General features: G+C 59.9%; 2 protein-coding genes across 3 annotated transcripts in view; one reads left to right on the top strand and one right to left on the bottom strand.

Annotated features, from left to right (window-relative positions):
- Window positions 1-936: 936 nt before the first annotated feature.
- On the top strand, window positions 937-3,419 carry GDF1 (growth differentiation factor 1). Its single transcript, XM_017501334.2, has 3 exons — window positions 937-1,609; window positions 2,262-3,135; window positions 3,210-3,419. Exons 1-2 carry the CDS (start codon window positions 1,273-1,275, stop codon window positions 3,047-3,049), a joined length of 1,125 nt encoding a protein of 374 aa, XP_017356823.1. The 5' UTR covers window positions 937-1,272; the 3' UTR covers window positions 3,050-3,135; window positions 3,210-3,419.
- Window positions 3,353-11,572, bottom strand: part of UPF1 (UPF1 RNA helicase and ATPase) — a 37,232-nt gene continuing 29,012 nt past the window's right edge. The window contains exons 17-24 of one of the 2 annotated variants that reach the window (XM_017501333.2): window positions 10,922-11,078; window positions 9,769-9,911; window positions 8,299-8,473; window positions 7,719-7,800; window positions 6,242-6,403; window positions 5,919-6,136; window positions 5,515-5,637; window positions 3,353-5,060 (exon numbers count right to left, since the gene is read on the bottom strand). In XM_017501333.2, the coding sequence (XP_017356822.1) occupies window positions 5,518-5,637; window positions 5,919-6,136; window positions 6,242-6,403; window positions 7,719-7,800; window positions 8,299-8,473; window positions 9,769-9,911; window positions 10,922-11,078 (1,057 nt within the window). In that variant the 3' untranslated portion in view covers window positions 3,353-5,060; window positions 5,515-5,517. The remainder of the gene's footprint in view (window positions 5,061-5,514; window positions 5,638-5,918; window positions 6,137-6,241; window positions 6,404-7,718; window positions 7,801-8,298; window positions 8,474-9,768; window positions 9,912-10,921; window positions 11,079-11,572) is intronic. The other variant, XM_017501332.2, reaches the window with a different exon arrangement.

Raw genomic sequence — 11,572 nt, 5'->3', positions numbered from 1 at the left:
TAAAGTGACAAAAGCCCTTTGGGAGGCAGAGGCAGGCTGACTGCTTGAGCCCAGGTGTTTGAGACCAGCCTGGGCAACAAAGCGACCTTGTCTCAAACAATAAAGTTAGTTGGGGTCAGACGTGGTGGCTCACAGCTGTAATTCCAGCACTTTGGGAGGTCGAGGCAGGGGGATCACCTGAGTCAGGAGTTCAAGACCAGCCTGGCTGATATGGCAAAACCCTGTCTCTACTAAAAATGCAAAAGTTCGCTGGGCATGGTGGCAGGTGCCTGTAATTCCAGCTACTTGGGAGGCCGAGGCAGGAGAATCGCTTGAATCTGGCAGGCAGCGGTTGCAGTGAGTTGAGATAGTGCCACCGCACTCTAGCCTGGGCGACAGCGAGACTCAAACCAAAAAGCTGGGCATGGTGGCATGCCCCTGTAATCCCAGCTACTCTGGAGGCTGAGGTGGGAGGATCCATTGAGCCTTGGAGGTCAAAGATACAACTAGCTATGATCATGCCACTGCTATAGCCTGGACCATAGAGTGAGACCCAGTCAAAAAAAAAAGCCATGGAAGGGAAGTAGGGAGGACATCAGATGCCAGCCAGGGCCACTGGAGCCAAGGACTAGCCTTCGTGGGGTGGGGTAGCAGAGGAGAGGAGGATCGTGTGGCAGAGGCCGTGAAGTTGTCAGGTCCAGGCTGGTGGGTGGCTTTTGCCCTCCAGCAGCCTGGAGAGGCAGGGAGGAGGGGAAGAGTGAGGGTTAATTAGGGAGGAGGAAGCAAGGAGGAAGTGCCAGGGTGCCAGGAGGGTAAACATGCCTACGGGGCAGGGTGAAGGAGAGGAGGAAACCACAAGGTGAGGCCGGGCTTGGCTGGGTAAAAGTAGATGGGGGTGTGTGAAACGTCCAGGGAAGCAGCGGGACAGAGGAGCAGGCGGCTGGGTGGGGCTCCCAGGCTAACCTGCGCTGGTTCTGGCCCCCAGGAAGCCACTGAGGAACGGCCTGGTGAAGGACAAGCGCCTCTGAACCCCTAGGCCCCGCCCCCGTGGACCCGGCCCCACCCGAAAACCACGCCCCCATCCGTGGCGCTCCCCCACCCCCTCCTCTACCTCTGGTCCTCTAGGGTCGCAGCCACCTCCCTTGGGACCCCCGCCGCCTCATCCTGCCTCTACTCCCCGGCCACGCCCCCCAGGACCCCCTGCCCCTCTAGGAACACTGGCCCCGCCCTCAGCCCACTGGTCCCGCGCCGCGGTGGACCCTGCACACACACTGTCCATCGCCTGGAAGGAAGATGCCACCGCCTCGGCAAGGTCCCAGCTGCCACCACCACCACCACCACCTCCTCCTCCTGGCCCTGCTGCTGCCCTCGCTGCCCGCGACCCGCGCCCACGTGCCCTCAGGCCCCGCTACCGCCGCCCTGCTCCAGGCTCTCGGACTGCACGATGCGCCCCAGGGCGCCCCCAGGCTCCGTCCTGTTCCCCCGCTCATGTGGCGCCTGTTTCGACGCCGGGACCCCCAAGAGACCTGGTCGGGCTCGCGACGGACGTCCCCAGGGGTCACCCGGCAACCGTGCCACGTAGAGGAGCTGGGGGTCGCCGGAAACATTGTGCGCCACATCCCGGACCGAGGTGAGTGGGACTTTCGCTGGGGACACTGGTCCCGGAAACCAGACTTTCCAGGGCGGGGGTGCCCGAGAGGCTCCAAGAGTCCCCACCCGCCCCGTCCAGGCTGCTAGCAACTTGGGCCACCTCACCCTACCCCTTCCTCGTCCTCTGCTTGCTGCAGATGCCAAGGGGTTCCCAAGACCACGTCCCCACCCCATCCCCACCCCTGCCACTTGACACCCTTTAATGCCTTCCTGCAGATGCCACCTCCACACCCCAGCATGGCTTCCCCAGGGGCCCAGGCGCTGGCTCTTGTCTCCCACTTCGGCCACCCCTCTTCCTAGAGATGGAGTTTCACCACGTTGACCAGTCTGGTCTCAAACTCCTGACTTCAAATGATCCACCCGCCTAGCCTCCCAAAGTATTGGGATTACAGGAGTGAGCCACTGCGGTTCCCCGCGGAGGCCAGCCCGCCCCCACCCCCGAACCCCGCAGGGTGCCTTCCTTGGAACTCACGCCCTGCCCCCACTCCATCAGCCCGCCCCGCCGCTTCATACCTTTCCCACCGACGGTGCACCCCCAGCGCCACCGTTCACCTTCCTGCCTGTCCCCAACTGAGACCCCATAGGCAGGCCCGGGACGCAGCGTGAGCTGAGTCCTGTCCCTGCCTCCCCAGGTGCGCCCACCCGGGCCCCGGAGCCTGCCTCGGCCGCGGGGCATTGCCCCGAGTGGACCGTCGTCTTCGACCTGTCGGCTGTGGAACCTGCTGAGCGCTCGAGCCTGGCCCGCCTGGAGTTGCGTTTCGCGGCGGCGGCGGCTCCGGAGGGCGGCTGGGAGCTGAGCGTGGCGCTGGCGGGCCAGGGCGCAGGCGCGAGCCCCGGGCCGGTGCTGCTCCGCCAGGCGGTTCCCACCCTGGGGCTGCCGGTGCGCGCAGAGCTGCTGGGCGCCGCCTGGGATCGCAATGCCTCGTGGCCGCGTAGCCTCCGCCTGGCGCTGGCGCTGCGCCCCCGGGTCCCTGCGGTCTGCGCGCGCCTGGCCGAGGCCTCGCTGCTGCTGGTGACCCTCGACCCGCGCCTATGCCACCCCCTTGCCCGGCCGCGGCGCGGCGCCGAACCCGTGTTGGGCGGCGGTCCTGGGGGCGCGTGTCGTGCACGGCGGCTATACGTGAGCTTCCGCGAGGTGGGCTGGCACCACTGGGTCATCGCGCCGCGCGGCTTCCTGGCCAACTATTGCCAGGGTCAGTGCTCGCTGCCCGCCTCGCTGTCTGGGCCCGGGGGTCCGCCTGCGCTCAACCACGCCGTACTGCGCGCGCTCATGCACGCAGCCGCCCCGGGAGCCGCCGACCTGCCCTGCTGCGTGCCCGCGCGCCTGTCGCCCATCTCCGTGCTCTTCTTTGACAACAGCGATAACGTGGTGCTGCGGCAGTATGAGGACATGGTGGTGGACGAGTGTGGCTGCCGCTAACCAGGCGCAGGCAGGAACGCGGGCCCAATAAACGCCCCCGTGGTCTGCTCTGCTGGTCTCCTCGGACTCCTTGCCTGGGGGTGGGGGTGGTGACCTCCGGCCCAAGGTGAAGCAGCCCCCATAGGCCCAGGTGCTGCCCACGGGAGGGCCCCAGAAGCAGGGGTCGCCCTTGTTCAGTCCTGCAGGCAGCCGTGTCCTTTCTGGGCTTTGCCTCAGTCTTCTTCTGGATTCCTTCATACCCCGACCCCTCACCCAGGCGGGGCCCCAGCCCCCTCCGTCCCCGGCAGTTCATCCAGCCCTTGGTGTGTAGGCAAAACTGTTTATTAATATTTTATTGGTGACAAAAGAATTTAAATTGACCAAAAATCAAGAGTTACATTGCCTTGGTACAGTGCGCCTGGGTTTGTCAAGGTCAGTGGCTGCTGCTACACAGCTGGAGAACACAGCACAGGGCGAAGCAGAGGCAAAGGGGCCCAGCCCAACAGCTGGGGTGGGGCGGCAGCGCCCCTCAGGCCACTGCAGGGTCACAGCGGAAACCTAGCCGGGTCTGTGCCTCTACACGGCCTACCGGAAGAAGGGGAAACCGAAAGCCCTACAGCAATGGGAATAAATACGAGTCCCTGCCAGAAAGAAGGCGGCCTGTACGTCCCCGTCTGTCCCATGCAGAAGCGGGAACCTGGAGGTGTTCAGCGCAGTGCCAGGGACAGCCCCAGGCCCAGGCTGGGGGAGGCTGGAGGCCTGGCCACCAGGCAGAATGATGCCCCAAGCTAGGTGTTGGAGGGGCTGGAGCAGCTCTGCCAGCTAAAACGACCCCGCACTCCCAGCCTCTCACACAGAACGTGATTTCTGTGACTTGTTTCCTTACCCCAGCGGCAGCCATGGCCCCATCAGCAAAGCTGCTTGACAGGCAGAGCTCCCACTTCAGGGGAGTGCTGTGTAGCGCCCTGTGTCTAACCAGCGCAGGACTGTGGTACCTGCTGGGGACGGGGACAGGCCCTCTTGTCCTTCCACCAAATCCTTCGAAGGACCCTGGGAAAAAGCCATCGATCCGGGAACAGCCACATTCTCAGCCCCTGGCCACAGGGTCAGTCCTGGCCAAGGCGCGTCTCAGTGAGGCCAAAAGCACGTTCCTCACAGGCGCAGGGCCCTTCGCGGAGTCCGGGCAGGAAGCAGCTTGGCTTCTGAGTCCAGCGGAGAACGAGCAGCTTCCAGGCTCGGCAGGCAGCTACCCCAGCGGCCTGATCACCCGCTTCTTGAAGCCGTTGGAAGCTAAAACCTACAACAAAAATCCTCTGGGCCTAGGCACAGGTGTTGCTCCTCTTCTCCAGTGGCGCTGGCTTGTTTAAACTGTGTTTCTGGAAGCTTCTCGCATCTCCCAGGTCCACCGCTAAGAGTTTAGATATAAACTTAGGAAAGTATTTTTCAGTACTCCTTTAAAAGAATCTTGAGGAAAAAACAAAACAAAAAAAACAGAAAAACCCCAAACACCGTTAATTTCTTTAAATGAAGGCCCTCTGAGAACAGGCAGCATGACCTCGGCGGGTCCGGTCGGCGTGGACAGATGCGCCCTCCTGGGGCTCTGCCTGGGCGCCGTGGCCTTTGGAAGGAGCCTGCTCGGGCACAGAAATGCGAAGTTTTTTCCTGCTAAGACGTAGTCCCCTTTCAATCAAAGAGAAAAAGAAATAAAAGAACAGAGGAAAGGGCTACTCTGAGATGAGGGTCTTCCTCCCTCCGCCCTGGCCGCAGCCCCGGTGGGACGGAGCGGGGCCTCCTGGTGGCGGCGGCTCCCGCGGGCCGGCCCCTCCTCCGCTCCCTCTGCTCCTCGCCGCCGCGGGCCAGCAGGGGGCGCTCGGCCTCGGCTCCTCTCCCTCGTGCGCTCTCCCTTCCTGTCGCTCACAGTGGTGCTTCAGTTTTAGCAGTGGAAAACAGGTATCCGTTTATTTTTATTTTTTATTACCCAGAATAAGATGCTGATGGACTAAGCCACGTTGCTTAGCTCTTCCGCCGCCACCTGAAGGGAGGGAGAAGGGCAGGAGGCAGTGAGAGGTTGCACCTGGCACCCCACGGGCCTGCAGCACACAGGCCAATGAGGGAGGGCCCAAGCTGCCCTCCCCCACTCTGAGGAGGAAACCGAGGCCCCGCAGGGGTCCTGCGAGCAGAGGGCTGCCCGTCAGGGTGGGGGAGGGGCCCATCATCGTCCTCCTGCCCTGGACCACCATGGGAACTTCAGGGCCTCCACACCCCTTTCCATGGGGAGCCCTAGAATTCTCTCAAGGGGAAAGTGGGGCTGTGACTGGGACACACAGGGAGCGACCCTGACTGGCAGTGGAAGTCACAGGCTGAGCACACCCCGGGCCCCGCACACATTTCCAGACAACACCCCTCTAGTGCAGTTCCCTGGGGAGAGCCGCTCCCATCCCTCTCCCTGAAGCCAGGCGGGGCCAGGCCTGCTCCGGGGGGCTTGCCTTCTAATACTGGGACAGCCCTGTCACCCCGCCGTGCTGGTAAGCCCGCTCTCCCTGGTAAGTGGAGTCCTGTGAGAGCGCCACGTCGATCTGTGATTTAAACTCGTCGCCAAGGTAACTGTCCTGAAAGACAAGGTGGGGAGGTGAGTAAGCCACTGGCCAAGGGCGCTCACGTCCAAACAGCCCTAAGCAGCCTGAGAGAATGGAAAAGCTGTCCCCAAACTAAGAGCCAGAGAACCACTCCGCTGACCCCAGCTCAGGGACAGGTAACTTGCACAGGGGACACACGCCAGACCAGCTCTCCAGGGCTCTCCAGGTGGAATATTCCAGGTGCACAGCCCCACCCTCATTCCCGCAGGTCCTGTCAGAGAGCTCCGAGAGGGCTCTGTGTGGGGCGGCCTGACCTGGGACAGCTCCGGCTGGGAGAGGCCGGGCTGGCTCATCTGGGAGGGCTGGCTCATGGAGATGTAACCCTGCGTCAGGGCGCCCTGCGAGAAGGGCTGTGATGCCACATCCTGGCTGGCTTGGCTGTTGGGGAGGTTGGTCTGGCTGGGCCCAGGAAGCCCAAAGCGGTTCTTCTGGCGTCCCCCACGACCAGTCTTGCCTTTCGGGGTGCCTCGGCCTGAAAGACAGCAGTCCAGGGTAATGTGAAGGAGGCCAGGGCCTGGAAGACAAGCACACCCTCAGGCGCTCTCAGGAGGGCCACACCCAGGCCACAGGTGCTCACCTGCAGCTGGCCCGTTGGCTTGTCCGAAATAGCCGGGTGGCGGCATGGGCGGCATGACCAGGTTGAAGGGGATGGGAATGTTCATGGCGGCCACGTGGCTGGGGCCAGCGCTGATCATGCCGATCTGGTCGTGGGTCTGGAAGTACATGCTAGAGGGCCGGCCTGCAAATCACAGTCAGGCATCACCTGCCTTGGTAAAACCTCGGCGATGTCCCCACCCACCCCATCAGCCAGTCAGCCGGAGCTGCACATGTGTGCTGGCCCTCCAGGCTGAAGATGCAGATTCGCAGGACTCCATGTTGACTACAGCAGCCTGCCTGGACTGGATCACCTTCCCCCAGGAGAGTCTGCTGGGAATCACTGGCCTACACAGATCTTAAAAGCTGAAAATGGCCGGGCGCGGTGGTTTACACCTGTAATCCGAGCACTGTGGGAAGCTGAGGCGGGTGGATCACAAGGTCAAGAGACGGAGACCATCCTGGTCAACATGGTGAAACCCCGGCCCTACTAAAAATACAAAACATTAGCTGGGCATGGTGGCACATGCCTTAATCCCAGCTTCTCAGGAGGCTGAGGCAGGAGAATTGCCTGAACCCAAGAGGCGGAGGTTGCGGTGAGCCAAGATCGCGCCATTGCACTCCAGCCTGGGGTAATAAGAGTGAAACTCCGTCTCAAAAAAAAAAAAAAAGCTGAAAATTGGGGTTGGGCGCAGTGGCTCACGCCTATTAATCCCAGCACTTTGGGAGGCCAAGGCAGGTGGATCACCTGAGATCAGGAGTTCAAGACAGCCTGGCCAACATGGTGAAACCCCATCTCTACTAAAAACACAAAAATTAGCTGGGTGTGGTGGCAGGTGCCTGTAATCCCAGCTACTCAGGAGGCTGAGGCAGGAGAACTGATGGAACCCAGGAGGTGGAGGTTGCAATAAGCCAAGATCGCACCACTGTACTCCAGCTTGGGTGACAGAGAGAGACTCTGAAAAACAAACAACAAAAAAACCCCTGAAAATTGGCTAGGCACAGAGACTCACGCCTGTAATCCCAGCACTGTGGGACGCTGAGGCGCATGGACTGCTTGAGCCAGGAGTTCAAGACCAGCCTGGACAACATAGTGAGACCCTGTCTCTAAACAAAAAAATAAATTAAAAGCACCCTCCATTTACCAAAAAAAAAATCCTTTTAATGAAAATGTTCTATTTGTACTACATGCAGCCCCTATCCTACCACCACCAAAAAGCAAGAAAAAGCTAACTAGCTCCATCACCAGGAAACACTGATGAATGGACTCTGGCTAACGACAAACGCACGCCCCGGGGTGCTCTGGGGCTAGAGATGCCCTGGGGGCTGGGAGGCCAAGGGAGCCAGAACCCACCCTCAAGGGGGAGGAAAGGGGGACACCCAAAGCTGCAGCTGTGGGAACGGCCAGCATCCCAGTGGGGGGAAAAGGGGCCGCCTGGGTCCCCTGCCGAGCGACTCACCCTGGCTGCTCCGATCATAGACGGAGCCGGGGATGATGGCCTCCCGGGCATCATACATGGCTGTGGTCATGAAGCGGGCCCCCTGCAAAAGTTTAGATAGGTGAGGAATTTGTCATCTCAACACGAAGAACAGCTTCCCACCAACCAGTGGCCTGGGAGGGGGCAGGTGTGCCGCTGTGGGTGTTGACACTGTGCTAGGGGCTCTCTCTGGGGAAAGGAGGGAGCTGCTGTCTCATGGGCTCTCGGCCTGCCCTGTTGTCCTGACCTGGGCTCTGACGCTGACCCCTGGGACTCGGCTAAGGCAGCTTCACGCCACGCCCCTCATCACCAGAGCACCCCAGGCTCGCAAACCATGTCCGAGGTCCCAGGCTGCTGCAGCACAGTTCCCAGAAGGTAGAGCCCAATTCCCAGAAGCCTCTCAGGACCTAGCAGCCCCAAACCAAAAATGCCACACACAGCTCGGGAGACACAAAGTGGGCTGCCCACACTCAGCTCACGGGCACCGTGGGCCCCTGTGCCACCTTCCCAGCAGTTTTGGGCCCGGGTTTCTCCGTGCCCCCGCTGCCCTGCGGGCACTCACCGGGTTGATGGTGTTGACCAGCTTGCGTGGCTTGCTGAACTGCATGAGGCTCTCACGCAGGTTGTTGAGTGGCCCCTCCACCAGCACCTTCTGCTCCTTGTAGTAGTTCAGCAGGTGGTTCCAGAGCGGCTGCTTCGACAGCGCCTTTGGGTTGCCCACAATGATGACACCATACCTGCGGCAGGGGTGCGGTGCTGAGGACACACGTGGAGAGCTGCCCGTCTCACGGGATGGTCCAAGAGGCAAGGCTGCACTCGCTCAGAACCCAAATCCAAGGCAACAGAGGCACAGAATGGGCGAGCTGAGGTGGCAGGCAGGCTGTTGGCCACATGGACAGGCCCCAGAGTCCACTGCCAAGCCACTGACCTTGCACATGCGTTGATTTTGTGGCCAACTCTAAGCAACCCCATGGCAGACACCAGGCTGGGTGGATACGCTTGGAGACAGGGTCTGCTGTCAAGAGTCGGCCTTCCAGACACTGGGCACAGGCAGTCCCACAAGGCCCCCGGCGGGCTGGGGCAGACTTGATACCCAGCTCCTCAGGCCCACCTCACACAGCTGTGAGGGGGGGACCCACCCGATACTGCCCACCAGACAAGAGGGTGTCCTAGAAAGAGGCAATTCGGGGGGCATTGACCATGGGGGTATTAACAATGATAAAGCCACCATGACCTATGCAGAGGCCCACCGTGCATGTGAGCCAGAAGGAGCACTGGGCTCTCTCCCTGTGCTGGATGGAGCCAGGCCCATAACTGCCAGCTGACAAGTGGGTCCTTGCAGTTTAGTTTAGTTTTTTTTTTTTTTTTGAGATGGAGTTTCGCTCTTGTTGGCCAGACTGGAGTGCAGTGACATAATCTCAGCTCACTGTAACCTCCACCTCTCAGGTACAAGAGATTCTGTCAGCCTCCCAAGCAGCTTGGATTACAGGCATGTGCCACTACGCCCAGCTCATTTTTGTGTATTTAGGAGAGACCGGGTTTTACCATTTTAGGCTGAGAACTCCTGACCTCAGGTGATTCACCCTCCTGGGCCTCCCAAAGTGCTGGGATTACGTGGGATTACACGCATGTACCACCGCACCCGGCCTGCTGTCTAGTTTTATGTAGGACCACAGAATGGACACCGTGTTCTCGGAGTCCCTTCTGCTATCACTGGTTCAGAAAAGTTGTATTTCAGAACCAAAAATAGTAGACGGGACCACAACTTCAGGCTCTCAGACTAAACAACTTAACAGCCACACACAGGGTTTCTATGAATCAGACCAGAGGCCTGCTGGGCTGACGCACAGGGGCCACAGCAAACCCTCAGGACACAGAAACAAAGACCTCCCGGGTGAGGCATCATTTCTCAACTGCTGCTCAGGGCCCTCTGACCTCTGGTCCTGGCGACCCCCGAACCCTGGCCCAAATTCCCTGGGAAGTGAAGGCTGATGAGGAGCTGGGCACCCCACGCAGCAGGCAGCCTCCCTACCTTGCTCTGGTCAGGGCCACGTTCAGACGTCTGGGGTCGTTTAAAAACCCGATGCCTTGGTGCTCGTTGGCCCGAACACAGGAGAGGATGATGAAGTCCTTCTCGCGTCCCTGAAAGGCATCCACACTGGCGATCTCCACCTCCTACGAGAGAGCTTTGTGGTCACTGTCAGCCAGCAGGCTGTCTTCCCGGCACCCACAAAATGCAGGAAATGCACCAAGACACGCCCTTAATCCCACCCAAGAGCTTGGGCCTGGTGCCTGCTCACCACACCTAGAGGCTGTCCAGGCCCTGGGCTTTTTTTTTTTTCTTTCCTTTAAAGAGACAGGATCTTGCTCTGTTACTCAGGCTAGAGTGCAGTGGTGCGATCTCAGCTCACCACAGCCTTGACCTCCCAGGCTCAGCTGATCCTACCTCGGTCTCCGGAGTAGCTGGGAACATAGGCACATGCCACCATACCCTGCTGTTTCCTTTTTGGTGTAGACGGGGTCTCCCTACATTGCGCAGGTTGGTCTGAATTCCTAGGCTCAAGTGATTCCCCCCTCAGCCTCCCAAAGTGCTGGGATTCCAGGCATGAGGCGTGACACCCAGCCTGTTCTTTTAGCCACAGAAATTTGATTTCTAGCACTGAGAACACACGTGCTCATCCTGGAGAACCTGAGCCCATGCTCAAGCACAGAGCAGAAATCACTGCCCTGTGGCCACTCAGACTCAGCACATGGCTCATTTCCTGGTAGAGACAGAGCTGTGCCTCCTCCCAACTCACGCGCAGTGGGCGTCTCATCCCATCAATAAAGATGTGAACACCACGGTCTCCACAACACAATACCCACTGCGTGGCAGGCGTGGGTCACTCTCGCTCCACCTTGGATTTGTTTCAACCACCCCGATCCAAAACACCCTCATGTGCCAGTCTCAGCCCATGTTTCTGACCCTTGTGACTTCTCTCTCAAAGTCTCCATCCTGACCAGAATTTCACAGGGACTCTGGGGATGTGCTATCTGTGCCCTCCCCAGAGGCTGGCCAACAGGTGCTTCCTGGGCATGCTCTGAGCTCCAGCCAGGGCAGGCATCTCTTGGGCGGGCTAACCTGAAGGTCCAGGTCAGTACCCCCCGCATGACCCAGGAGACCGTGTGTGTCCATGGCGGCGCACCTGATAGAGCTTGGTGTGCAGAGAGCCGCTGAACTGCATGTACTGCACCAGGTAGGAGCGCTGGCCCTCGTAAGGCGTGATGATGCCAATCTGGTCTGGCTTGGCGCCTGCCTTCAACAACTTCGTGGTGATCTTCTCCACATTCGCAGCCTCAGTCCTAAGAAACCCAGTCTCTCAGTGCTGGGCTCCACCTCTGGGATCCCGAGCCCTGAAGCTGGAGGCTGTGAGGGGTGTAGATACACGACATCCAAAGGGAAGGCAACTGCCATCACTGGCATTTGCACGGCTGAGCTTCCCCAGCCTTCACCAGAGAAGTCTCAGGGAGCAGAAAACGCTGCCATGTAGGATCAGAAAGTATCTTTCCAGGGCTGGGGACGTGGCTCACGCCTGGAATCCCAGCACTTTGGAAGGCCGAGGCGGGCAGATCAGAAGGTCTGGATATTGAGACCATCCTGGCTAACACAGTAAAACCTTGTCTCTACTAAAAATACAAAAATTAGCCAGGCATGGTGGCACATGCCTGTAATCCTAGCTACCTGGGAGGCTGAGGCAGGAAAATCGCTTGAACCCAAGAGGCAGAGGTTGCAGTGAGCAGAGATTGTGCTACTGCACTCCAGCCTGGGCGTCAAAGCAAGACTATCTCAAAAAAAA

The sequence above is a fragment of the Cebus imitator genome, unplaced genomic scaffold, assembly GCF_001604975.1.
Source record: "Cebus imitator isolate Cc_AM_T3 unplaced genomic scaffold, Cebus_imitator-1.0 Scaffold280, whole genome shotgun sequence".
Classification (NCBI taxonomy): Eukaryota; Metazoa; Chordata; class Mammalia; order Primates; family Cebidae; genus Cebus; species Cebus imitator.
The sequence above is the reverse complement of the archived record's forward strand: the minus strand, read 5'-3'. Positions and strand labels throughout refer to the sequence as shown.